Consider the following 27,550-nt stretch of genomic DNA (forward strand, 5'->3'; position numbering starts at 1 on the left):
TGTGGGAAGGCTCCTGATTCTTCGATTGCAGGATATCGGTGTGCCTTGATTCGATTCATATTCTTTCTTTTCTATTCTCCTTCTTCCTCCCTCTCCTTCCCTCTCTCCTTCTCTCCATTAGAAGTAAATTATTGTCTTCCTGTAGTTTTCTAGCAAAACCTTGCAGAGTAGAATTTCTGGCTGGGTCAGAGCCCGCCTGTGCTTTTTCACTTGCACGGGGATGGAGCGACTCTCCCACCATCTCTCACGCCTGCATCCAGGTCTCTCCTGCATCAGGGTGGGAATTATTCACGGGCTGCTCAGAGACCCCATGCAGGGGGGCTCACATTTATCCAAAGTGAAAGAAAGGAAACAACTCGCTCAGTTGAGTCAAAACCTGGTTCTAAACGCAGAAAATACAGACACACAGACATAGGTGTGTGTGCATATGTGGTGTACTTTCTTGACTCCCTGCACTGTTGTCCAGGTGATCACTGTCACCATTTTCAAATCCCCATTGCCCACCAGATGAGACACTGTCCTTCCTCTAAAGTTCATCTAGCCTGTGATGTGGCCAGGCTGCAGAGATGTCCACCCTTCCAGGATATGATTGGAGGTCTTCAAGGAAAGAGAGGGTTTGCAGTATGAAGTATAGCCCATTGAAGGCCCAGAGATGCCCAGGAACATGCAGGGGCCTGATGGACGTCAGCAAGCATTTACTGAATGCTTACCATAAGCTGAGCACTGTTCTAAATGCTTTACACAGATTAATTAATATCGAATATTCTCCAACATGTATGAAGCGGGCATTATTATTATGCCCACTTTACAGATAAGGAAAGTGAGGCACAGATAGGTTAAGTTACATGCCCAAGGTCACAGGACTTGTAAGTGGTGGAGCCAGGATATGAATTCAGGCAGCCCAGACCCCCAGGCCCCCATAGTTCTAACCACTGAGTTGTACTTTCTTCAGGTTTCTGTCTAGACAGAATCTGTCTGTGCCACCATCCCTTACATCTTGTCACCTAGAATAACAAGAGGTCTCAGGGAGAGAGACAAGGGAGCAGCCACTTATTGAGCACCTACTATGTGCCTGTTATTAATTGCAACGAGAGATTTGCATTCGTTACTTGTCTCCTTTGAGCCCTGAAGCAGCCTCCTGAGGTTAGTATAAGCTTCCCATTTTAACAGATTGGGAAGCCGTTGTTGGGACAGCTTATAGGTGGAGATATCAGGGATGCGATCCTTGTAGCTCGTATTCCAAAGCCCATCCTCTGCCCACCAGACTCTCCTGCCTCCTGTTTCGTGGGCATGGCTACGCTACCTGCAGGCTCACTCCCACTGCCCGTGCTCACTGTCCCCAGCTCCGACCTGGGATGACCTTCAGACTCCAGCTCTCTTCCTTGCAGCAAACCTGAAACTGCTGGGTGGCAGGGAAAGTAAGATGCTTCCTTAACTCTTGCCGACAAAGCACTTCTTGTTTGTCACACTCTCAGGAAACCCCACAGCCTAAAGGTTAGGAGTCTGGGCTCCAGAGTCCTGTTGCCTGGTTCCAAATCTCACCACCATGGCTAATTAGCTGTGCAACCTTGGGCAAGCTCGTTAACCTCTCTGGACCTTTTTCCCCACCCATACATGAACATAATAATAGCAGCTCCCTCGGAGATTGGTGCAAGCACAAAGCAGGGTCATGAACATGAAGGACCCACACAGACAATGCCTAAAAGGAAGTGAACATTACCCTAAACCTCTACTATCCCTGCAGTAATAATGCAGGCTCATACCTAGGTATTGCTTTATCTTTTCTTTTTAAATAAATTTATTTATTTATTTATTTATTTATTTATTCATTTATGGCTATGTTGGGTCTTCGTTGCTGCGCGGGATTTCTCTAGTTGCGGTGAGCGGGGGCTACTCTTTGTTGTGGTGCGCAGGCTTCTCATTGCGGTGGCTTCTCCTGTTGCAGAGCACAGGTTCTAGGCACGTGGGCTTTAGTAGTTGTGGCACGTGGGCTCAGTAGTTGTGGTGCACGGACTTAGTTGCTCTGCGGCATGTGGGATCTTCCCTGACCAGAGATCGAACCCATGTCCCCTACACTGGCAGGGGGATTCTTAACCACTGCGCCACCAGGGAAGTCCCGGTATTGCTTTATCTTAACACTTTCTCATGTGAGCCTCAAAACAAATACTCTTGCTATCTGGGAAGGTAGTGCTTCCCCATTTTACAGAGGAAGAAATCAAGGCCAACAAGATTAGGTAACTCTTCCAACGTCACACAGGTACTAAGTGACAGAGTTAGGAGCCGAATATCAAACCCAGACGCCCAGAGATATAACCAACTTTTCTGGTCCTCACCCTAGACCTAGAGTCAGCCCTCTTGGTGGATGCTGATAACCTTCTTCCAGACGCTTCTATTTCATATGCTAATTCCATAGACTGAACAGGAGCTCCAAGGGCTGCTGTCATCTCTATGCTCTTTCCCCAACACAGAGCTTTTGCTACATGGTCTAGTGACCAGATATGTGCCGTTTGACAGTCACACCAAGGATTTCCATTTCAATGTCTGTCCAGTTTGAGGCATCAGCCCTGCCATTCGGGATGTGATTGTGATCACCTGGCAGGCCAAGATGCACACAGTTAGAGCAGCGAAACAAAGGAAGTCAGTTCCACTTGAGTCTCTAGGCTATTTTTAGTGATTTACCTCACAATTCTTGACTCTTTTGTCTGCAGGATGATGATTTGTGTGTACAAACTATACGAATTGATTGTTCCAGCCAAATTTTCATCATTTGGAAATCATATTCCAAGAGAAAACTAAAATATAGTGTTTCATTATAAATTTTCCTAAATCGTAAGTGTAAGACAAGTTCCATTAACTAGACCAAATTCAGTACATGATACAATGAGCCGGTTTGTTTTTGTTTTTGTTTTTGTTTTTAAGAGTACCTATTTTTCAGTCTGGTCAACATACAGATACATCTATACATATATCTCCCAATCACATTTAGTGTGACGTGAAGTAGGAATTACTGTCTCCAGTTTTCAGGGGATGGGATCAAAGAAGTTTTGTTCATTCAAATAGCCAACAAATAGGTATTGGACGCCCACCTTGCACTAACAGTCTTCATGGTGTGCCATCCCCGACAATTCCGCAAGGCAGACTTTATTATCCCATTTTACAGATAGAAGCACTGAGGCTAGTTGCGGTTATGGGACTTGTCCAAGGTCACACAGCTACTGTGAGGCAGATGAGGTGTAGGATGGAGGACTTGGCAAGTGGACTTGTCTTTCTACCCTCCCAGACATTCATCTTCAAAGTTGCCAGGCAGGCTCCTAGTTCTGACTCATTTGGAGCCAAACATACCTCTCTACGTAATCAGCCTTAGAAAAGTGTGGGTAGTTTGGTGTTCTAACAGATGCGGGAACTTGGGACGTGGTGTTGGCAGCTGGAGTGTCAGTGACTGTTAGCACATGTAATTACCTACCAGCTGGCTGAGGCTTCCTCGTGGGGAGGCAGCCTGGACACCAGCCGGGACAGAGCAAGCAGAGTCAAGGAATTCCAGGTCTGACGCTAGTGCTACACTGGTTTTCACAGTGACCTTGGTCAGTCCTGTGGGAGCTCTGCTTTTGTCTTTATTCTGCTACAGTAAAGCCTCACCATGGCTGTTGGGTTTATACCAAAGGAACATCATTTAATGCAGCTGCAGATTGTAAGCTGACAGAGGTGACCCATTTATTCTTCCTTAATTAAAGTATCAGATCATTGAAACCTGGGAATTTGGGCCCTTTCTTTTCTTTTTCATGTCCTTCGGGAAGTGGGGGAGGAGGGAAGTGAGAATAAAGGAAAGAACAAATAATACATCCTGGAGCAGTTTGTACATTTTCTTATTAGGCTTTGTACATTTTCTTATTAATAACGGGTTTTGAAACATTTCAGAAATACAAAGAGTGAATACTGTTGTTTTCCCCATATTTTTAAGGGGCAGTTTTTCTGCTCCAGAGTGAGGCTGTGTTAAAATAACGATAGTAAGGGGTGTTCTCAAATCCTATCTGAGCTGATAAACGACACCTACCAACAAGAACTGGGGGTTGTTAGAACGATGAGCTCACTCCAGGAAATGGTTCATCTTTTTGCAAGCGTTTCTTAGATTCAAACCAGATTCTGAGCAGTCCAGAATGGGTGTTTGGGGTGATAGGATGCTAAGAGTATCAGGACGGAGACCTGGGTCATTATGTTCTTTCCTTTGCTCTTCTGGTACATTGTTTTTGAGCACCTAAGCCCAAACCCCACACTAGATGCTCTCACCTGGGTCTGTTGCTTTCTAACGGGTCGCCTCTGGTAGGTCACCTTGCCCATCTCACAGGGCCAGGTTCATCCCCTGTAAAGACGGGGGTGACAGCTGCTTCGTGGGGTGGGGAACCTCAGTAAGAGGTCACATATGAATTTTAAAAATTGCACCACCGCTTGGTCTGCCCCTTTTAACCCTTCCCAGGTCTCCTTGGCACCTCTTGAGGTTAATAAGTTTTGTTATTTGTCTGGTTTGGGTCAAGGTAGGTTCTAAGGCGAAGTTTATGCCACAGCAGCACCTGAAGTGAAATTCTGGTGCCTCTGAGACAGCCCTATAAGGACAGCTGGAAGTTCGGGTTCATTTGCCAAACATGGGCCGAAAATGTATTGGGTGCTGATGGCCCACCAGAACCTGTGTGGGACCCAGGGACACCAAGTCAGGGAAAACCCAGCTGCTGCCCATCACATAGGAAGCAGGCCTGGCGCTGCTGGAGCCACTGGTCCCCGTTCCTGTAAGCACCCGTGGCCCTTTAAGAAGAGGATCACCCAGACGAGGGGAATTCCAGCCCTTGGTGCCAGAAGGAAAGATGCTTTCCACCCATTCCTTGCCCCATCTGTATGGAGCCAGGTCTTATTCTGGGCTCAGAGGAGACGGAGTCCCTGGGACTTACTTGCTGCTGGGGAGACACCAGTAATAGACAGTAGCCAACGGATTAGCAAAATAATCTCACAGAGTCTGAGTACTACAAAGAAAGTGAAACAGAGTCTGGGATAGAGAGGAGTTGAGGAGAAAAGAACAGGGCACCTTGGGACCTCGGAGAGGAAGGGACAGTGTCACAGGCCTGCTGTAAAGGAATACTTGGTATCCTGGCCAGTGGCTTATGGAGAAAACTGGGGGCTAGGGGGTGGGGGGAGATCTGGAGCCGCACCCACGCCAGCCATTTCCCTTGGTCAAGTCCACATCGACCCCTGAATTCAGACCTGGGCCTCCCTGTTCTCTCCCTCAAAAGGTCACCTGCAGAGGCCGAGCACCTGGGCCCTGCACGCGGCTCTGTGGGGCCCTGGAAGGCTCCCCAGCCTCTCAGAGCCGGACCCACGCTCTCCTCTCCCCTGGAGAGCCCTTGTCCTTGCTGCTCCCCAGCCTCTCCGGCTTGAAGTGCAGCCTCGCGATGCCAGCTCCTTCACCTCCAGCGGGCATTAAGCCTGTGCTGCCAGCCCCCGCGTGACCCCGTTGGAACCACTGCTACCCCTGCACTGATGTCAGTGCACTAGCGCCTCCTGCGAGCCAGGAAGCTGCCCTCTCCCTGACCCCAGGAGGGCTGCTCTTGGGCTCAGCTGTCCTCCCTAACAGTGTCAGGGACAGGCCACAGCACAGCTCCAGGAGCCGAGCTGGCGAGGCCACCCTGCACTCAGCAGACACAGGCCAAGCACCCACTGTGCACCTGGCCTATTGTGAGCTAGACTGGAGGTGGGTGGGCACAGAGGTCGAAGGAATTACAGAAAAATCTGGTAAACGCTCTAATAGAAGGCAGTAAAGATCTAGGTCTGGGAGAGCTCGAAATGCAAGAGGTACCGTTTAATCTGAATACTGAAGAACAAACAGATTTATCAGGTAGAGAAGTTGAAGCTAGGAGAGGAATGGAGAAACGGCATTAGAAAAAATAAGTCCACACAGAGGGAACCATGTATGTAAAGGGCAAGGTGAGAATGTGTGTTGGAGGAAACAAGGAATTCAAACTGAGAACACAGGGTTCAACCAACACTGCTCTGAGCACCTCCTGTGGGCCAGGCCCTGGACCAGGCATTGGCTACAGCGCAGAAAGCCGGGCTGAATTCCGCCCAGGGAGGGCCTTGTATGCCACGCCGAAGACTTTTGACTATGTTCTGCGGGAGGTAGGAGCCATCACAGATGATTAAGTATGGGACTGACATCAGAGTTGTATTTTAGAAAGGGGGGCTGGTGGTGACAGGGAAGATGGGCTGAGGTGGGCCGGGGCCTCGAGTCAAGAAGTTCTTGCAGAGATCCAGGTGAGAGATGCTGACAGCCAGAGTGATGCAGAATCAGAGGGGATGGAGAGATGCTAGAGAAACAGAGAAGGTAGAAGCAGCAGGACTTGGGGGCACATGTCGGTGGGGGAGGGACGGAGCAGTGTTAGAGGTGGCCCTGGTGGGCAGGGGGGAGAGGGGCCTGGGGAGTTAGTGTTTCATGGGTACCGAGTTCCGGTTTGGGAAGATGAGAAGTTCTGCAGATGGATGGTGGTGATGACTGTGCAACAATGTGAATGTACTTAATGCCACAGAACTGTACACTTAAGATGTTAAAACGGTCAATTTTTATGTTATATATACTTTACCACAATTTAAAAGATTAGTCCTGGTGTGTTATCAAGTGAAAACGGTCATAAAGAATAGTGTATGACATGTCACCCTGTGTGAAATATATACATGAGTATTTGCTCTCCGTGCTCAGACTGCGTCCGAGAGGGTAGGTATGAAACCAATGACCAGAGTCATACCGAGGAGGGGAATTAGAAATCTGGCTATATCGGTTTCCTATGGCTGCTGTAACAAAGTACCACAGACTGGGTGGCTTCAAGCAGTCATTATTGTCTCACCGTTCTGAAGGCTAGAGTCCAAAACAAGGTGTCGGCAGGACCGTGCTCCCTCCGAAGGGTCTGGAGGCGGATGCTTCCTTTCCCTTCCAGCTTCTGGTAGCCCCCGTGGTCCTTAGCTTGTGACAGCATCACTCCGACCCTTGCCTCCTTCTTCACAGGGCTGTCTTCTCTCTGTGTCTCTGTCCAAATTTCCATCCTCCTGTAAAGGTCACCAGTCATGCTGGATGAGGGGCCACCCTGATGACCTCATCTAGTTTGACGGCATCTGCAAAGACTCTGTTTCCAAATAAAGTCACATTCACGTCACAGATGCAGGGCAGGGTGGTTAGGACTTCAACATATCTTTGGGGGAGTACGTAATTCAACCCATTACACAGGAGTACAGAGATGGGAGGGAAACTTACTTGACTGTTGGACTTCGTAGCATGTACATGTGATACCTCTTCCCCTCACCAAACTTTTATGTTAAAAATTGACACCAGGGCTTCCCTGGTGGCGCAGTGGTTGAGAGTCCGCCTGCCGATGCGGGGACGCGGGTTCGTGCCCCGGTCCGGAAAGATCCCACATGCCGCGGAGCGGCTGGGCCCGTGAGCCATGGCCGCTGAGCCTGCGCGTCTGGAGCCTGTGCTCCGCAACGGGAGAGGCCACAACAGTGAGAGGCCCGCGTACCGCAAAAAAAAAAAAAATTGACTCTGAGGGGAGTGTGTAGCTAGGGATGCTTTTAACAAATACAGGACAAGGATGATGTCAGAGAAGTAATAGTGGGGTCAGTTTTGAAAATGTTGAGCGCCAGATGCCGCCCACTTGGTTGTCCATGGAAATGAGAGTCTGTGTCAGGCTCGTCCATTGGAGGAAGGTTGCAGGGAATTAGGTGCTTGTGTTATCATCTAATTAGAGGAGAAACAGAGCAGAGTGGCTAGGAATGCAGGCCCTGCAGCCCGACTGCCTGGGCTCCAATCTAGGCTCGACTGCTTACGCTCTGTGTGACCTTAGGCAAGTTACTCACCTCTCTGGGCCTCAGTCTCTGTATCTATATAATAGGCACAATAGTATGCCCACCTCATAAGGTTATAGGAAGAATTAAGTAAAATAATATATATAAAACATTTAACACCATGTAGCATGAAAACCATGTAGCATACTTGTGTCATAGTACATGCACATTAAATATTAGTGACTATCCTTACTGCCCTACTCTGGACCAAGAAGGTCAGCTCCTCTCGATTGCCAAAACCAATCGCCTCAACTTCCTCTGAGAGAGAGGAGAAATATATATCTTGAAGAGATGTGCTAGTGTACCGTGAGGAATATGGTTTGTAGCCCACGCTGCAGTCAGGTGTGTCTTGGCCCTTCTACCACTGCTGGTGGCTCAGTCCCCCCAGCGTGCAGGAAGACAACCGGGGCTGACGGGCTTGGGGGCCACTGTCCCTATTCCAGCGACTTTAGAGTTCCTCTGGATACTCAAGTTTTATATTTTCTCTGACGTGTGAGATTTTTGAAAGCCGTCATTGGCTGGAGTCCTGAACCTTGTCCAAAGCAGTTGATCATACATCACCAGCTGCATTTGCAATCTTGGATGAGGTCACTAGCAGGAAGAGATAAAAGAAGGGAAGAAAGACACGTAGACAACAAATATGGTCCCTCATCAGTGGGGTCTTGTCCCAAGTGAGCAGAGGTTAGGGGAGGGGGGCATAGAATATTTCCGAAGAAAGAGTCACAGCTTGGACTTTATCTCAGAGAGTAGCCTCCTTCTCTCTTTAGGGCTGGGCCAGAAATCAGTTTCCTTGATGGGGGTGCCTACCACAGGGCCTGGCACATAGCTGGGGCCCAGTAAATCCTTGTCGAATGAATGAATGATGCAAAAGGCTGTCATCAAGTGTGTTGGTGATACTAGAATTGACAGACTAAGATGTCCTGGACTAATTCAGAGGCAAAAAGGCTTCAACATGGAAACAGTGGTAGGTAGGTGTGATGCAGGCGTGGAACTCAGAAGAGAGGTCTTAACTAAAGAGGCTTTTGCGGGGTACGCTGGCAGACTAATGGCCCCTGAAGTCATGGGTGGGGCCGAAGCCCAGGAAAAGGACCAACGAAGAGGCGTCATCATGAGATGAAGGAAGAGGACTCCCAGGTCCAAGAACAGCCTGAAGAAAGCAAGTAGCAGACTTAGGAAACTAAGGTGGGGAGGGGTCACCAGGATCCAAGGCTACCCACAGGCAGAGAAGATGCAGACCGAAAGGAGGCCACAGGGATTGGCAGTGCAGGAGCCACCAGCTCCCTTAACGGCAGTTTCGACAGCCCGGTGTGGGCAGAGACCAGATTGCGGCAGCAGACAGTTTGCCGACACTTGGAATTTGTTTGGCGTTTCCAAGTGTTAAAAGCAAAAAAAAAAAAAGAAACACATTTGGTGCTTACAGCAACACAGAGAGCTACATCTTAAATGGCATTTGGGGCTCACTTCCAAACTGGGGCTTCAGATTCAGGCTGGCAGCTTGAGAGTATATAGTTTGCCATATGGGATTTGGCTTCCTGGGAACAGGGATTTTGTGGGGGAGGGGAGGGGTTTCCCCTCTTGAGTCTGTTAAATTTCTGTCAAAGATGCTTATTTACTTATCTGTGAGCAAATCTCCCAAACTCTAGGTTAAAATATTAGTTACACAGGAGCATTATCTTCCCTTAGCAATTAGCCAGCCAACCAGTACTTACTGCAAAGCCATGTCCTTATACAAAGTCCTTCATATAAGGTCATGACAATGGTGTTTTTGGGTAACAATGAAAGAGTGGGGACTATCCTTCAGAAAGTTTGCAGTCATCACAACGTTTGGAGCATATGTGCCATTTTTCCAAAGTGAACTAGCCTCTCATCAGCTCATTAAATCACCCTATGAAAGGTTAAGAACCACCAGACTGGGTGATCTCCAAAGTCCTTTCTAACTCTGAAGATTATTCAGTTTTGTGGTCTGATGTTCTGTGTGCAAATGGTGGTGACACTTTTCCCTGTGCAGGAAACTGAGGCATGCAGAGGGTGAAGGAAATGAGCGGAGCTTCAGCTCACGTCTCTCCCGTACCCCACAGAATAACAGAGGGAATGATTGCGAGTCGTGGGCCAGACACTGTCCTGGGTGCTTTTTGCACTGCGTTCAGTTTCCCCCAACTGCATGAGAGACTTTATTTTCCTCTTCACACCTGGGGAAACCGGGGCTCTGAGAGGTTGGGAAACCTGCCCACCATCACATGTAGAAAGAGCCCCATCTTGGATTTGAACCAAGTCTGTCTGACTCCAAAGCCCAAGTTCTCTCCACTAAAAAAGTAACTCCAATCAAAGAATTGGCATTGGGAAATGGGAAAGTAACTTTTGAGTGAGGCCCACTGGTTCACCTTGGAAGGATTAGCTTCCAGCCTTAGTTTCCCTTAGGAATTTGGATGCCCGTCTGTCTCTTGTGCCAACCTACATTGTCAGCATCGTCCGAGGCCAAGGATCCCTGTAAAGAATTAACGTAGAAATAGTCCAAGAAATGTATGAAAAAGGCTCAACCTCACTAGTAATCCTAGAAATGCAATTCAAAACCACAACCCAGTATGCATTTCATAACCGTTAGATTGGCAAAAACAATTAAAGTCTGACGATATCAGATTTGAGAAAAGATATAGAAACGTGAGAACTCTTAAACATCACCGGAGGGGACTCTGAATCCACTTCCAAGTAAACTTGAAAACACATACCTAAACACATATCTAAGTCTATACCCTACAGAAACTCTCCCATATGTACAAAGATGTTCATGGAAGCAGTGTTTGTAATAGCAAAATACAGAAAAAGAGAAAGGAACAAGCTTTCTACAGGAGAATGGATGGATAAATGCTGGTATGTTCATTCACGGGAATACAAAGTAGCTACGAAAATAAATGAACTAGAGCTACATGTTATTATATAACTAAATCCCAGAAACATAATATTGTGCAAAAAAAGCAAGTTGGGGCAGGATTTGGGTACAGTGCTAACATTTATATAAAGCTTACCAACGTGCAAAACAGTCTATATATTATTAGGAATTCATAAAAGTAGTAGAAAGTATAAAGCATGACAGTGATGATAAATGTCAAATTCAGGGAAGATGGTAATCTCAGGAAGGTAGAAGAGATGACGGAATCAAGAAGAGTGTGCAGAGGCCTTTGTACTTGTAGTATTTTATTTTTTCAGCTGGGTTGGGTGGTGAACATGTAGGCATCATTGTACTACTCTATATTTTATGTATGCCTAAAATAACCTATTAACAATAAAAGTTACTTAGCTGGTGTTTGCAACAGCACATTCAGAAGGCCAATTCTGGGATATTTATAAGCATTATTTTAAAAGTTGTAAGTGGTTCAATAAATTTGGGAAACACTGGCTTAAATAAAATTAAACAGGCTTTTAAAAAATTCTCCGTGTTTTTTTTTATTTTTTGTTTTATGTTGTGTATTTTATTTTATTTATTTATTTATTGGCTGCATTGGGTCTTTGTTGCTGCGCACAGGCTTTCTCTAGTTGCGGCGAGCGGGAGCTACTCTTCGTTGCGGTGCACTGGCTTCTCATTGAAGTGGCTTCTCTTGTTGCGGAGCACGGGTTCTAGGTGCTCCGGCTTCAGTAGTTGCAGCACGCAGGCTCAGTAGTTGAGGCATGCAGGCTCTAGAGCATGCGGGCTTCAGTAGTTGTGGCACAGGGGCTTAGTTGCTCCACCACACGTGGGGTCTTCCCAGACCGGGGATCGAACCCGTGTCTCCTGCATTGGCAGGCGGATTCTTAACCACTGTGCCACCAGGGAAGTCCCTCTCAGTGCTTTTAACATCCTGTCTTTCTTGTAAATCCCCAAAAGAAGGTTATCCTATTAAATTCTTTTACCATAGATGAGGAGTCAGCAAACTAGAGCTGCCTGCCACCTATTTTTGTAAAAGAAGTTGTATGGGGAAATAGCCATACCCCTTTGTTTAGCATTGTTTATGACTGCTTTCACCACCGTAGCACAACTGAGTAGTAATGGCAGAGACCACATGGCCCACGAAGCCCAAAATGTTTACTTTGGCCCTTTACAGAAATAATGTGCAGATCTGTCATAGAGCAGTTTATGGCACTGGTATTACTGGGAATTACTTTTGGGATTGTAACACTAGAACTTTGCCCTTATACCTCAGGAACTGGTATGTTTATTTGTGAAAATTGTTATAAAGAAGACTATCCTTTCTTTCTAGAATTCCTTGGAAGATGGTGTTTCATCTTGGAATCTCCAGCACCTAGTGCAACAGCCCGCATATATTTAGTGCTTTCTGTGTGCTTTGTGGAATTGATTTAAATTAAAGAACCATTTGTGGAATGGATTAATTAGGATATAGATTCATTAGCTGTAACAGACATGCGAAGTACCTGTGGCTTGGATAAGATAGGAGCTTAAAATTTTCCTCATCTAACAATCCAGGCATAGGCAGTCTGGGCTGTTATGGCAACTGCAGGTCAGGGTCCCAGGCACCTTCCCTCTTGTTGCTCTGTGGTCCCTTAGGTGATACCTTTCTTTGCATGGCCGGACATGGCTGGCCCCACCCACCAGAACTACATCTATCTAGTGGGAAGAGGGAATGTAAGATAGGGCATGCCCCGGAGATTGCACACCATCACTTCCCCTTACTCCCTATTGGCCAGCACTTAGTCAGGTGGCCATGTCTAGCTGCAAGGGAACCTGGGAAATGTAGTCTTTATCTGGGCAACCACGTGCCCAGCTAAAAATTCAGGTCCTACAACACATAAAGGAGGTAAAGGATTCTGGGGGAGAGCAATGAGTCTCTGCCAAAAAGGGATACATTAAGGGCTGCCAAAATCAAAGGTGACTCCTTTCTGTAGGGATAGGCCTTATTTTCAACTCTTTTAAAATAAGCCGTGGGCTTCCCTGGTGGCGCAGTGGTCGAGAGTCCGCCTGCCGATACAGGGGACACGGGTTCGTGCCCCGGTCCGGGAAGATCCGACGTGCCACGGAGCGGCTGGGCCCATGAGCCATGGCCGCTGAGCCTGCGCGTCCGGAGCCTGTGCTCCGCAATGGGAGAGGCCACAACGGTGAGAGGCCCGCGTACCACAAAAAAAAAAAAAAAACAGAAACAAAAACAAAATAAGCCGTGATGCCAGAGCAAGAGACGTGTAACTCTGCTTCATTATTTTCTACTCAAAGTAACATGACAGCACGTTCAGATGCAACACGCTAGTTTTGTTCTCCTAGCCCTTGCATTTGAGATGTGTTTTTTCACGTATTTGAACAGACCCAGAATTTCTTTTTTGGTGAGGAGGTAAACAAAGTGGGTTTTGCCACTAACTGAGCATTTACTTCTAAGAAGGAGAAAGCTTCCAGGTCCCTTGCTATATCTCACGAGGCAGAAGAGATTGGCTGGGAGAAGGACGTGGAATCACACTTTTGTTACATTATTCAAGGCAGGTTTAATGAGCTGGCTCTTTTCTGTACTTTAGTAGCAGCATTAAACAGCAAGCGGGCACGATTGTTGGACAAAGATTTCTCCTAGGAACTTTGCAAGCATTGCATGTTCCAGTTGCAACAATCATATAATTTTCTTACAAAGGTGCACGGAGATCTCAGTGTGACTTACCTGAGTACAAAGTGGTCTCAATTTGTTCATCTTTTTGCTACCCAGAAGAGAAGGAAAAACTCATTACTGGGGGGACTTGTAGGCTCTGAAAAGGAATTTGGCTTCCTTGGGAAAATGTGTTGAGGAGGGGGGCCAGGGGCCTCTATCCAAGTGAAGCCTAGAGTCCTCTGATTTTCCATTTCACGATTCATTTCTGAAGGTTCCATTTTATTGTCACGGTTACAGAATCCTGTAATGGGAACTGCCCACTACATAAGAGATGATGCAAAAAAATTGTATTTCCCTCCACCAGGGTTTCTCAGCCTCAGCACTATTGACATCTTGGGCTGGATCATTCTTTGTAGTGGGGGATGTCCTGTGCATTGTAAGATGTTCAGCAGCATCTTTTGCCTCTACCTACTAGACGCCAGTAGCAGGTCCCTAGTTGTCACAACCAAAAATGTCTCCAGACAATGCCAAATGTCCCCTGGGAGACAAAATCACCCCTGTTTGAGAATCACTGCCCTGCAAAACCTACAGGTATCCATCCATAGAGAGACTTGCTAAATGACCTTAAAAGAAGACATGAATTCTGCTCCTAAATACATCTTTGACCCCTAAAAATTAGTTAACCCTTCTCAGGCTTCCAGTTTCCTGATCTGAAGAAGGTAGAGAGTTGAGCTGAGTGCTCTCCTTCAGCACTGACCTTCTGGGATTCTGCAGGTCAGAAGCTGCGATCTGGGACTTGGGTCTAGAATACAACTTGAAGGAAAGCAGATTCAGGGGAGAGAATTTGCAGTGAGGGACACACCATGCATGCAGGCAAGAAAGCGGTAGGAAAATGTGTATATGAAGTGGGAAGAGACCCTGTGGCTGGAATGGTGAGAAGGAAGAAATGGTTGAGAAATGGGGAACTTTCCAGAGGGGCCACTGCAAGACAGCCTTGAATTTGAAGCCTGTGGTTGGGAATTTAGATTTCTTTGGCACCCAACTCAGGACCAGGCGTCTAGTAGTTACCCATGCAGCATTTGAACAGAATCTAAGTGAACGTGGAAGGCCTTTGGTAACACAGAGAGGCAGGGGAGTGAGGCAGTAAGAGCAGGGCTCCAGCAACAGTCGGCCTGGTTCAAATCTCAGTTCTACTTACTACTTTCAGGCTCTGTCACCTGGGGCAAGTTTCTTAGCCTCTTTATGCTGCAGTTTCTTCTGAGCAGCGAAGATAAATTTTCTAGGGTTAAAGTAAGGATTGGATAAGTTCACATATATGAATGAGTATATATGTGGGTGTGTGGGGGTGTGTGTGGGTGTGTGGGTGTATATATATATATATATATATATATATACACACACACACATATAATAAAATTAGAATAGTTCCTAGTACACAATAAGTACTAATGTGTTTGGTATTGTTATTACTAGTATTACTATTATTTGAGAACCGATAAAATACTTTTAGTATGCCTTGCATACTGCTTGACATACAATAGGTGATCAGAATGAATTAATGAAGATTTCTTAAAACATTAGCTCCTTAATACCCATCTATGATACTAGAACTTATCCCATATCACCCTTCCCTAGTCCACGGTCCAAACTCAGATGCCCCAGAGCCAGACAGGGAACACCAATGAGTGGACCCAGCTGGACGTGAGATAAGAGCTAGGCATATGTATGCCCCACATCAAAGTTTTCCAACTGTTTTCAAACCCTGTGCCAGTCCGCAGCATAGGTGCTAGGACTGCACTGGCCTAGAGTTTGCCCCTCTGCTCCCAAGCCCAGCACCTCTCCCTCCTTCCTGAAATTCTCTTCCTGGGCAGACTCCTGTGCTTCACAGCAGGGACAGAGTGTGGCTTTCTTTGTTGTGCTTTGAGAACCACTGGGCTGCTTTTAAATGAAAGGGTAAACTGGCAAATTCTCGGCCTTGTTTCTCCTCAAGCTGACCTCATCCAGGTGCCCAGTAAGCTGGGAAACTAGACGCATTTCTTTCCCAGGTGGTCCACTTGGCCGCAGTAATAAGTGTTTGCATGAAATTAGAGCAAAGACCAAGAAGCTAAAACGTCAGGATGGCGTCAGGGAGAAGAGCTGTTGCACAGAAAAGAGCGGCACGTGAACACCAGAAAACATGTGACAAACTCAGAGAGCATCCCTGCTTGGAGGCACCCAAGAGCTTGACTAGCCCAACACCCGCATTTTATAGATAAGGATACTGAAGCTGTCAGTGGAAATGTGATGTATCCAAGGTCACAGCTAATGGGTGGTACAGCCACGACTTAAACCAGCGGCCCTATTCCTGCCTTACCATTGCTTTCAGAACCGTTATGTAGGCCCCTGTTCTGTAGGGTTCCTCTTTCTTGGCTAAATCTGGTCATGGCCTCAGAATCCTGCTTAACACCTTTACTCTAATCATCCAATGAATCAGAGTTTGCCCAAGATGAACCCCGTTCCATCCCCAGCTCAGGTGTTGTTCACAGACAACACAACATTACCCTGAATTCCTAAAGAGGTAGTGGGAGTGCTGACTCCTTGTAATGTTTCTCCTGCATTTCCGATGACTGACATAGGCCCACATCTTCTAGAAATTCATAGTCTGTGTCACACATCCCACATCTCCAGTTATGTATCTGTATTCAAACAGTACCTCCAGCATAGCAAGAGTAGATTCGTAGGCACCCTCTCACTGATTCCTCACAAAAACCTTGACACGTATGTACTTCTCTCTCATTTCATGAATAGTTTTTTCTGCCACCCTTGGGTGAGTTCCAGGGTTGGCAGATAAATGAAATCAGCATTGTCGTCTTGCTCCTGGATGTCAGAAAGCTCCACGCCCACAGAGAAATATGAAGGGATGGCGACTTGATCCGCAATTACTATTTTGAGTTAGTGTTGTACTCTCAACCCTAGGCAACTTCATTTCCAGTTACATAGTCACCTATGTAGCCAAACATCTTGCTTAATATCCTTCTCCATGACAGCCTGGGAGGGCAGGGCCCGTGTCTGGTCCACTTGCTGCGGGACCCCAGCACCTAACCCAGCGCCTGGCCTGTAGCTGGTGCTCAATACGTGGAATGAATGAATCATGGCACTTCGCTTAGCCTCTGAGGTTCTCCGGAGCCGAAATCTCATCCTATTGGCCCCTCTGTATTCCCAGGGTGTGGCTCGTGGCATTCGATAGTGTTGGATTCAGAGGAGTTGGCCTGGGACCAGGTGTGGGACTCCTCGCCAACCCGAGTCTTACTTAGGCCTAACTTTGTGACGAGACAGGCCTGGTGACTTGGAGATAGAAGAGCCAAGTGACTTTGGGGCAGGTTACTTCACGCCTCTCGGTCTCTGTTTCCTCACCTGTGAAATGGGCGTGTGGAAACCTGCCTTTTGGGTTTAACGGTTTTGGCAGGAAGTGAGCATGGGCTCAGGAGTCAGACCAGCTGGGTTGAACCAGGCCTTGCCACCTACAAGCTGTGTGGCCTTGGGCGGGTGACATAACCTCCATGCCTCTGTTTTTTCATCTGTAAAATGAACACTGCCCAGTTTCGAGGGCCATGTTGAGGATGAGATGGGTTATTACATGTGAAATGCTTAGCACGTGGAAAGCTATCTATAAATGTCAGTTAGTAGTAGTAGTAGTGTATTAACTAGAGTGTGTTGGGAAACTGTAAATATTTACTAAATAGTTACTAAATATTTACCCCAGGCCACTACCTCTGAGAGGGGTCTCGAAAGTTGCTCTGTCTCAGGTTGCCAGCCTGCTGGCGAGACCTTGATGAACAAGAATAGAAACACGGGGAAAGGGAAGTGAGAAGTCATGAGAGAAACCGCAGAGCTTTCACAAGGCCCAGCAAACAGGAGGCTGCAGGGAGGGCTGGGTTCTGGGGGGCCGGGCTCTGGGATAGCTGGAAATCGCCTCGGGGGCCAAGGAAAGACCTGCCCTGGGACTGGAGGATTGTGTGGTTGGAGGATGGGGGAGGGGGAAGGGGGAAAGGGGAGATTCCAGATGGCCTGATTAAATCCCTAGAAAGAGGACCTGCAGTTATAAAATAATAGTATCGTAATAAATATGCATCCCATGTATCAGGCAATTATGATCACACACTGTGCTGAGTGGTTCGAAAGTATCATCTCCTTTAATCCTCATTGCAGATATAGACGTTAAGTACTGGTGTTGTCAAGCCTGCTTTGCAGATAGAGAGACAGAGGCTTAGAGAGGTTAAGCTACCTGCCCAAGATAGCAAGTAAGAAGCCAAACAGGGATGTGGACTCTGGTGCTGGGGCCTGGGCTCTGCCTGCTGCGTAGGTGCACAGGCTTTGGTGTCAGACACTCAAACCTGGGCTTCAGCTTCCAGCAGTTCCTTCAAGGAGAGAATCCATTGAAGTGGTGGGAACCAAGCACTTTGTACAGCGCTTGGCATATAATGAGCGTGCAGTGAAGGGTAGCTTTTTTTATTACTGATGAGAAAGTCATGGTTATGGGAACTGCTTAGGCCTTTTGGAGTTCAGATCCCAGGGTCATGAGGAGTCCCTTTGGAAGCCCAGTGGTTGCCAGCACATCACTAAGAACTGAGCAGTACGGACTAGTCAGTGGGACTGACCCCGGATCCAGACTGTCTCAGTTCACATCCTGACTCCTCCTTATTAGCTGTGTGACAATGAGCAAATTAATTAACCTCTCTGTGCCTCATTTTCCTTATCTGTAAAATAGGTTAGTAATAATAATGCTTTCCTCATAAGGATATCATGAGAGTTAAACAAGTCAATATTTGTAAAAAAAAAAAAAACCTTACAATATGCCTGGTCCATGGTCATTGCTTTCTAAGTCTTTGTTGGATAAGTAAAACATGTAATGTTAGTGTCCCTATTTTACAGAGGAGAAAAATAAAGGAGATTGAGTAACCTGTGCAGCATTACCCAGGGAGTGAGGGCAGAGCCAAGCAGTGAACCCAGGCAGTCTGGCTTCTGAGCACACACCCTGGGGGACGGGCTTAGCAGAGTTCCACTGGAGCTCAGGGATCCTGGGAGCTGCAGGTTACCTTCTCGTACCAGCGGGGTCAGGATTGGTCCTGGTGGTGGAGGAGGAAAGAGGGTGTGGGAGCCTGGCTGGGCAGGCCCATAGCATCCTGAGAGGCTCTGGCTTTTCTTGCTGTTGAACTGTTCCAGAAACTGTGCTTTCATCAAGTGTGACTCCCATTCCCCCCTCCCTCCCCAACCTCTGTCGTCATTTACAGTTTGCTTGCAGAAGCATACAGGACAGGAATGACAGCCCTTCTGGGGGCATGGTTTCCCCACTAGGAAAAGGACCGCCTTTATTCTGGTAGAGTTTGTTAAATACAGTGTCTAATCTGAGACCTTAAGAAGTGCTATTCCTAAAACATTCTTTAGTCTCTGTGTCTCTGCATTTGCTTCTTTGAAATACAGTGTATTTTCTCCAGTCTGCACCTTGCTTTGTGATTTGTAATAATGATTATGGTATGAGATCTCTAACATTTAATGAGAGCTGTGTGCCAAGCTCTGTTCTCTTCCACACACTGTACGTGGCTTATCTCATTTAATCCACACCCAAAATCCTACAAGGAAGGTATCGTTACTAAAAGCTCATTTTACAGATGAGAAAACTGAATAACACAGAGGTTAAATAACTTGCCCCAAGGTCACATAGCTGCTAAACAGTAGAGCTGGGAAAACCAGAGTTCATGCTCGTAACTTCTGTGCTAGCTTTTAAAATTCATAAATGCATAAAATGTGTCTGATGCCACACCAGCTTGCATTTGTCACTTGGACTGCATCAAGATATCAGCAGAATGTGTCAGCTCGCACCTCAACGCCGCCTCCTTCCCCGGGGGAGAAAAGGCAGTGCAATCACTGCTGTCCTCAGGCCTGCAGGCCTCCTGGAAAACATCTTTCTGAAGTCACGTTCCTGAAGTAGTGGGAAATATTGAACCAGTCTCTTGGGGCCGGGGTCCTTGAGAAGTCAGAGAAATTGACCACCTTGGTAGCTGACCACTCTTACTTAAATTGATCAGATTTTTTTTATGGCATCATTGAAAGCCACTCAGAGGGAAAAACCACAAAGTTGATCACCTTCTAGTGAAGCCCCAGGTGACCGGCTTAATAGATTTCTACATAAATAAGTCCTGTACTTAGGCAGGCATGCTCATTTGTCCAGGCCATGGGGAACCTGCTGGTCTTCCGGGGCAGATCCCTCAGAGACTTTCCAGAAAGAGTAAATGGAGCTCTGAGTCGTGTCTGCAAGAATGCTGCAGGAATTAAGACTTTGCAGAGTTAAATTTTCTAACAAACCCAGTTGAACAGAAAGCCACATTTTCACATACCGCTATGGAAAATGTTTCTTACCTGTTTCAGTTTGCTGGCCTGCATTGGCTGGCAGAATTCAGTAGCCAGAACCATTCCTTACTTTGTATGGCCGAGGGATTCTTGATGAACAGACGTTTCCTGGGGTCTGCTCTCAAGAATGAACAGTGGGTTGTGTGTGGATCACACATCTGTTAATGCCGTTATGCTTCAGGCACTGTTGGGGATACGACAGACAATAAGGTAGATGTGGTCCTGCCCCCAGGAGGCTGACATTCTCATGGGAAAAAACCCAAAAAACAAAAAAACAAGCTTTTTACAAGTGAAAAAATAAATTAATAAAATAGTCACAGACTTTGAAAGGTGCCAAGAAGGAGACAGATAAAATTGACCTGGAGCCAAGGTGTACAGAGATAGGGGAGAAACTTACCTCCTTTAGATGGTCAGAGAAGACATCCTTTGGACATGACCTCCAAGCTCACACTTGAGGGGAGAGAAGGAGTCAGCCCTGCAAAGAGCCAGGGGAAGGGCATTCTAGCCAGGCGGAACAGCAGGAGTAAAGTCCTCCGGGCAGGACAGACGTTGGCCAGCTGAAGGTACAGAAGAGAGAGGAGAATTGCTCATACAGAGTGAAGGAGGCAGGGAAGTGCTGGAGAGCAGGGCCGGGCCGGTACCCCAGAGCCCGGCAGGCCATGCGTGGAGAGCTGGATTCTATTCTCAGTACATGGGAAGGCATTGAAAGGTGTTAAGCGGAGGCAGAACATGGTCCTATAGACTTTTTTTTTCCTTGGCCATGCTCCATGGCTTGTGGGATCTTAGTTCCCTGACCAGGGATTGAACCCGGGCCCTCGGCAGTGAGAGCGCAGAGTCCTAACCACTGGACCACCAGGGAATTCCCCTTATAGACATTTTAAGTTCACTCTCACCTTGTGTAAGAGACTGGTTTGGATAGGGAGAAGAGTCAAATCACACGGAAAACTTTTTTTAAATTTATTTTATTTATTTATTTTTTGGCTGCGTTGGGTCTTCGTTGCTGTGCACGGGCTTTCTCTAGTTGTGGCGAGCAGGGGCTACTCTTCGTTGTGGTGCATGGGCTTCTCATGTCGTGGAGCACGGGTTCTAGGCGCGTGGGCTTCAGTAGTTGTGGCATGTGGGCTCAGTAGTTATGGCACATGGGCTTAGTTGCTCCACGGCATGTGGGATCTTCCCAGCCCAGGGATTGAACCCGTGTCCCCTGCATTGGCAGGCGAATTCTTAACCACTGTGCCACCAGGGAAGTCCCTCACACAGAAAACTTTTATTAAAGCATTTCAAAATACAACTTTCCAATATGTAAAAGTCTAAACAACTGTCCCTTCCCAACCCTCCCCTGCCAATGACCCAAGCCAAAGCACTGTCATGAGAATTTGGCATCACAAATTCTTATGCCTATGCTCGGTGCAAGGCAGTCCTTGTTTGTCAGCAGCTGTCTAGGATATCACAGGCCTAAGAATTAAAATATGCCCAGACCTGAAAGTCTCTGCACTATGAGCACTTTAATAGGACTGAAATTATGACCTCTAGGCAAGAGATGCTGGTGTTGTATGGACACCAAGGGGGGAAAGCAGGAGTGGGGAGGTGGGATGAATTGGGAGATTGAGATTGACGTATATACACTAATATGTATAAAACAGATAACTAATAAGAACCTGCTGTATAGCCCAGGGGACTCTACTTCACTTTGCTGTATGCTGGAAACTAACACAACGTTGTAAAACAACCATACCCCCCCCCCCAAAAAAAGATGCTGGTGTTTAGAAGCAGGGTATGGGTGGTGGAGGTGGAGAGAAGCGGGCGGATTTGGGATTTGGGTGGGAACATTAACAGCTGATGGAATGAATATGGGCATGAGAGAAGGTTCTGGCCTGAGCGCCTTGGGTGGACGGTGATGCCATTTACGGAGATGGGACGACTGGAGGACAAGGACGGAGGGTGGGGATGGACATAGAAACCTCCATTCTGGACGGGCCCAATTTGAGGGTCTGAGAGCCATCCAAGCAGCTTGGTCCAGTAGACGGTTGTATATGCCAGCATGATGGAGAAGTACCGGTGTCAGGCCGGGGTCTCAGATCAGCCAGGTCAGATCCTGGCTCGCCACGTACCAGCCCTGTGACTTGGACAGTTTCCTCATCTCTGGAACGGGGCTCCCAATATCACCTACATTGTGGGCTTGTTGTACTGATCGTATGAGTTAATACGTGGAAAGAGCTTAGATTTCAATAGTCAGTATTCAATAAGCGTTGGATTCCTATAATAACAATTATCATCATCATCATCATCATCATCATCTTAGGGACAGTAATTTCTTGCCATTTCTCTCTTTCTAATTAAAATCAAGGACCTTTGTAGCTGGTAAACACTTCTCCTGCTGTTCCAGGAATTATCGCTTTACCAGTCTGGGAGCTCCGTGAACATGGGGTAGGGTCTGTGTCTCTCCTCTATAACCTCCCCTCCTGGTGCCCACACGCAGGATGTGCTGCAGTAACCCTCATCCAGTCACATGGAATTTAGCGTGATTCCGGAAAAGATGCTTATTTGAGAGACTCAATCAGGCATTGAAGAGAGCAGAAGGGGCTTGGACACAGACGGGAGAGGAAATTGCAAATTCAGTGACGGTGACGATTCACAGCATCTTTGCTCCCCAAGAAGGAGGCTCTTGACTTCACAAAGCAACCTCTTCCAGAATTAGTTAGTGGTCTGTTAGAAGAAAGGTTTCCCTTCCAATTAGTCAAATCAGATACCTCCCCAAGATTTGCACACACACACCCCCATCAAGGCTCCAGACACCTCGGTGTGACACCTGCAGGCCCCCATCTCTCCCTCTCCGGAAGCCTCTGTGATGTGTGCCCCAGGATCTCACCCTGTTGCTCTCACCTTCTTCTCTCTGTTGTGTTCATTTTGCCTGAAGCATCTGCCTTAACCAGTTTTGAGGGAACATGGGTCCCTTAGATGCAGCCCACTGCCACACCAAGCACCTCCCCTCTTCCCCTGGAGATGGGTGCTGTTACATTCAGTGAGATCCATGATCTCACCGTGTGCTCTTTTCAAATCATGGCACGTGGCTCTGCCCTTTCCCAGATTTTTTTTTTTAAGTTAAATTTCAATTTCAGATAAACAGTGAATAATGTTCTAGTATAAGTTTGTGTCACTCAGTATTTGCTAAAGTATATTTATTTGCTAAATCTGGCCACCGTAGCTGTAAGAATCCCAAGTCCAAATTCCCATGAACTGGACCAAGAAGCCCTAGGGCACAGCCCCATTATGTGTCCTTAGAAGTTCACATCTTGGGTGCTGATGCCATGGTCTAAAGCCAGACCCGGAGTCTTCAGCCCTCCCCTACCCACACCTGGAGAGCTCTCAGGCTTCCTCGGAGAGTCTTCCAACTGAGGTAGTCTTGGCTCCCCGACCTGCCATGAAAAGGTCTAATCCTGGAGTCCAGGGTCCAGGTCCAAGTCTCCTAAATACCTTTCTTAGTTCCTCCCAGGGTTGTCATACAAACAAGCCCTCGGATGGCCTGGCCTGACACGCAGTTCCTGAAGCATGTATGCAGATTAGACCCCACGTCAACACCAAGCTTCCTCTTTCTCTGGATTCCATCGTCACTGCATCAGCGCCCTCTGGTCCTCTAAGAGCCCTAACATCTCCTGTGACTGTGTTCCTATTTCCGGACAGCCTTCCTCCAAGGCTCCTTTGCCAGCTGAGATGAATTATAGGTCAGGAACCCAGTGAAGAGTCGAGGGCACACCCATCCCACGTGATTCCTAAGGTTCCCTCTGTTCTTCATCCCTCAGGTCCTCTGCCCCAGATCCTAGCCGTACTGAGGAGCCTTAGTGCCATAAACTTTCAGAACAACAGTCCGTCTCATTTCCTTCAAGGATTAACAAGAAGCTAGTTCCCTGGCAAAGTTAACCCTTCCTCACACCAGAAAGTGGGTTATTTAGAGGCAGGAGTGGAACCAGGAATTCTGGAGCCCTGGCTCCTTTCCTGGGTATCCATGCCCAGCATTAGCAAAGAGCAGGAATATGAAGGGGTCCGGGACAGCACAGACTCCTGATGATGCAGGGCGTGTAGCTCACCAGCCTGAGGACAAGGGCCATCACCTGAGAAATGGGCACCTGCTCGTAGAAAAATGGAATCTTCGTCCTCTGCTCCGTCCCAGCACCCCCTACCTTCACTCAGCCCCTTGTCACTTCACACTTGGGCAGTGACTTCTTTCTGTTTGGCTGTTTCTTTTAGCACTAACATCTCCCCACCTCTAGGGTCAGCTCCCCTCAAATCCATCCTCCACGGTCTCCCAGAGTTGGCCATCCAAGCGTATCAGTCCCCTGCCTGCTTAGAAACCTTCAGTGGCTCTTACGGATAAAGTCTTAGGATTAAGTAAAGTTCCCCACCCTCAGCTTCTGGCCCTCTGCCTGGAAGTTTATGCCCCAGAAACACTAAAACCTCCATAGTTAGCTCTCAGAGCCCGCCACGTCTCGTGTCCATACCTTTGCTCATGCAAGCCCTGCTCCAAGTTCTCCTACCCTCTGTCCCTCTCTCTCCTTATTTAAGACACAGTTCAGTCTGTCATACAGAGTGAAGTAAGTCAGAAAGAGAAAAACAAATACCATATGCTAATGCACATATATGGAATCTAAAAACAACGGTACTGATGAACCTAGTGGCGAGACAAGAATAAAGACGGAGACGTAGAGAACGGACTTGAGGACACAGGTGGGGGAAGGGGAAGCTGGGATGAAGTGAGAGAGTAGCATGGACATATATACACTACCAAATGTAAAATAGACAGCTAGTGGGAAGCAGCCGCATAGCACAGGGAGATCAGCTCGATGCTTTGTGATGACCTAGAGGGGTTGGATAGGGAGAGAGGGAGGGAGGCTCAAGAGGGAGGGGATATGGGGATATATGTATACATGTAGCTGATTCACTTTGTTGTACGGCAGAAACTAACACAACATTGTAAAGCAATTATACTCCAATAAAGATATATATTTAAAAAAAGACAAAGCTCAGGGGTCACCTTCCCCAGGAAGCCTTGCTGGATCCCCTAGGCTCTGGTTGGTGTGTGTCTCTGAACACCTCAATCACTGCAATTGCCACATGGCATCATGGTTGCCAGGGCCTGTGCCCTCTCCCCTTCCAGGCATTGTGCGCCTCTTGCAAACAGGTGCTCAGTAAATGCTTGGTGATTTGATTTGACAATTCACCATAAGAAGGAAGTAACATCCTTTGCAAGTGTAGTTTGTATCCCCTTCTTGAATTCCTTGATTCTCCTCCCCACCCTTCCCTAACCTGGCTCACTTCGCCCAGCTGGCTCGGTTAGTTTCCAAAGCATCTCACCACTAGTACTCTTATTTCATCTTGCCAGGTCTCCGCCCTGCTTCCACTTTGAAAGTAGAGACTCCAGCCATTCTGTGTTCACTCAGCTAACGTTTTTAACACCTCCACGTGCTGGGTGCTGTCTGGACTGTGATGCAGAGACTTGCTGGACAAGGTCCCTGCTCTCAGAAGTCCCCAGCCTGGAGGGGAAGTCAGACAAGGAAAGAGGCAAATAGTAGTATATGCTGTGATGGGGGGACGGGGGGTGGGGTGGGGGGACACAGTATATACCCAGGTCAGCTCTCCACAGACTGCCTTGGGCTCACATCCCAGCTCACTGGTTTTTGCTGTGTAGCCTTGGGCAAGTCCCTTATCTGTGTCTGTTTCCCATGGTTAAAAGAGAGGGTAATGATAGTACTTACCTCTTAGGGTTATGTGGGGGTAAACGAATTAACTCATGTAAAGAGTTTAACCATAGTGAACAGTCAGTAAATATTAGCCATTATTATTCTTAGCTCAATCTGCTGTGGGAGCAGAGGAGAGATAAGACAGATAAGCCGCAGTTATAAAGGACGAGGATCAAGAGATATCCATATTCTAACTGGAGCCCAGAAACAAGCAATTGACATGAAAAGCAAATGGAAAGTCTCCTTGGTGCTTCCTAACTCTAGAGCCAGTCCTGGCGAAGCTGTTGCACACACCTGACCATCTCTCTCTTCCTTAGGGCCGACGACTGCTTTTGCGCTTCTCGGAAGCTGGACGCAGTGGCCATCGAAGCCAAGTTTAAGCAGGACCTGGGTTTCCGGATGCTGAACTGTGGGCGGACGGACCTGGTGAAGCAGGCAGTGTCTCTCCTGGGGCCCGATGGGATCAACACCATGAGCGAACAGGTACAGGGTCCTCGGAGTGTCTGAACAGGCACCCCACCTCCACCATGTGCCCTGCCCCAGGGCAGGATGGAAACAGGAGGCGCTGAACAGAGGCTCCCCCTTCTGGTGACGTAGGGTGATTGTGTAGTTGTTGTTGTTTTCTTTTTTTTTTAAGTTTTTAAAATATCTTATAAAAATATCCTTGTTCATCTGTACAGAAGTTGCACGTGATCCTTGCAGCTGAAATGGAAAATAGAGAAAAATAGACCTATTCCAGAAAGGAAATCATACCATCATCATCCACCATCATTTATATTTAGCTTGTGTCCTTCAAGCCCTTTTTCCAGCATAGTTAAAATTAGTTCTCTGCATCACAGAACAAATCCAAGCAGATTTTCACCAAACTTTCAGGGTGTGTTTAAGATACACAAAAGTCATTCTGAGGGACCCTAGGAGACACCTCAGAGACAGGCAGCCATCCCCCAAACCACTGACACAGGTACAGTGAGAGGCTTGTGTATCTATCAGGGAGACACCCCGGGTGGGTGAAGATGTCACGGATGGAGAAAACAAACAGCAGCTTTCAATGTGAGCCCCAGATGGAAAGTCACAAAGGACAAATGGAATTGCTTCTCACATGGGCAGCTCATGCAGCAAGTTCCAGGGAAGGGATAACAGCTAATAATTTTCTTGAGCAACACAAAGGAGCCGTAATACACACACACACACACACACACACACACACACACACACACACACACATTATTTTTTAAGAACAAGGATTTATTATCTTTCTGGTTTTGGTATTTTGTATTAAAGATACTTTGCAGTATCATTAAATATTCTTTTTTTAACTCACTCTTAATGGCTACATAAAATGGTCATATTATTTGTTCAGTGAACCATACCTCAGTTGTTGAATACTTAGATTGTTTCTAATTACTTATATCAGTAATGCTGAGCTACATATACTTACACAAACCTTTGTTCAAATCTCTGATTATTTCATTAGGGAAATTTTTTTTAAGTGGAAATAGTCACTCAAATGCATCAACTTATCTTAAAGTTTTTGATCTCAAATTACTTTCCCAGAGACTGTTTCCTTGTACACACTCTCCAACTATTTATGTGTACCCTGTTAATCTTTTACTTAATTTAATTATCTTTTGCCTGTTTTTCATTAGAGCTTAAGTGTTTTTCTTCTTTATTTCAAAGAGCTCTTTACATATTAGACATATAACCCTCTGTTACAATATGACAAATATGTCTCAATTTATTTTGTTTACCTCTTAATTTTGTTTATGTTTTCAATTGCGTGTCCTCAACACTATAATGATTTTCTTTTGTGATTTCTTCCATTACTTTTATGCCTAGAAACGGATCCAGTTAGATGTCTTTTATGGTTTTAATTTTTTTCTCTATATCTCTAATCAAACTGGAAATGATTTTGGTGTATAGTGTGAGATAAGGCTCTAACCTGAACATTTTCCCAAATAGCCACCTTCACAACACTGTTTATTGAAAAATCTATCCCTTACT

The 27,550-nt window shown here is 46.8% G+C and overlaps 1 protein-coding gene and 1 non-coding gene across 4 annotated transcripts in view; one reads left to right on the forward strand and one right to left on the reverse strand.

The window, feature by feature from the left end:
* Window positions 1–27,550, forward strand: part of ABTB3 (ankyrin repeat and BTB domain containing 3) — a 307,439-nt gene that overhangs the window by 235,716 nt on the left and 44,173 nt on the right. For all 3 annotated transcript variants that reach the window (XM_004269409.3, XM_033427550.2, XM_004269410.3), the window contains one exon: window positions 25,867–26,032. In XM_004269409.3, coding sequence (XP_004269457.1) covers window positions 25,867–26,032 — 166 coding nt within the window. The remainder of the gene's footprint in view (window positions 1–25,866; window positions 26,033–27,550) is intronic.
* On the reverse strand, window positions 20,604–20,676 carry TRNAE-CUC (transfer RNA glutamic acid (anticodon CUC)). The gene has a single exon. It is a non-coding gene; the product is annotated as a tRNA-Glu (tRNA).

Source organism: Orcinus orca, chromosome 11 (assembly GCF_937001465.1).
Source record: "Orcinus orca chromosome 11, mOrcOrc1.1, whole genome shotgun sequence".
NCBI lineage: Eukaryota > Metazoa > Chordata > Mammalia > Artiodactyla > Delphinidae > Orcinus > Orcinus orca.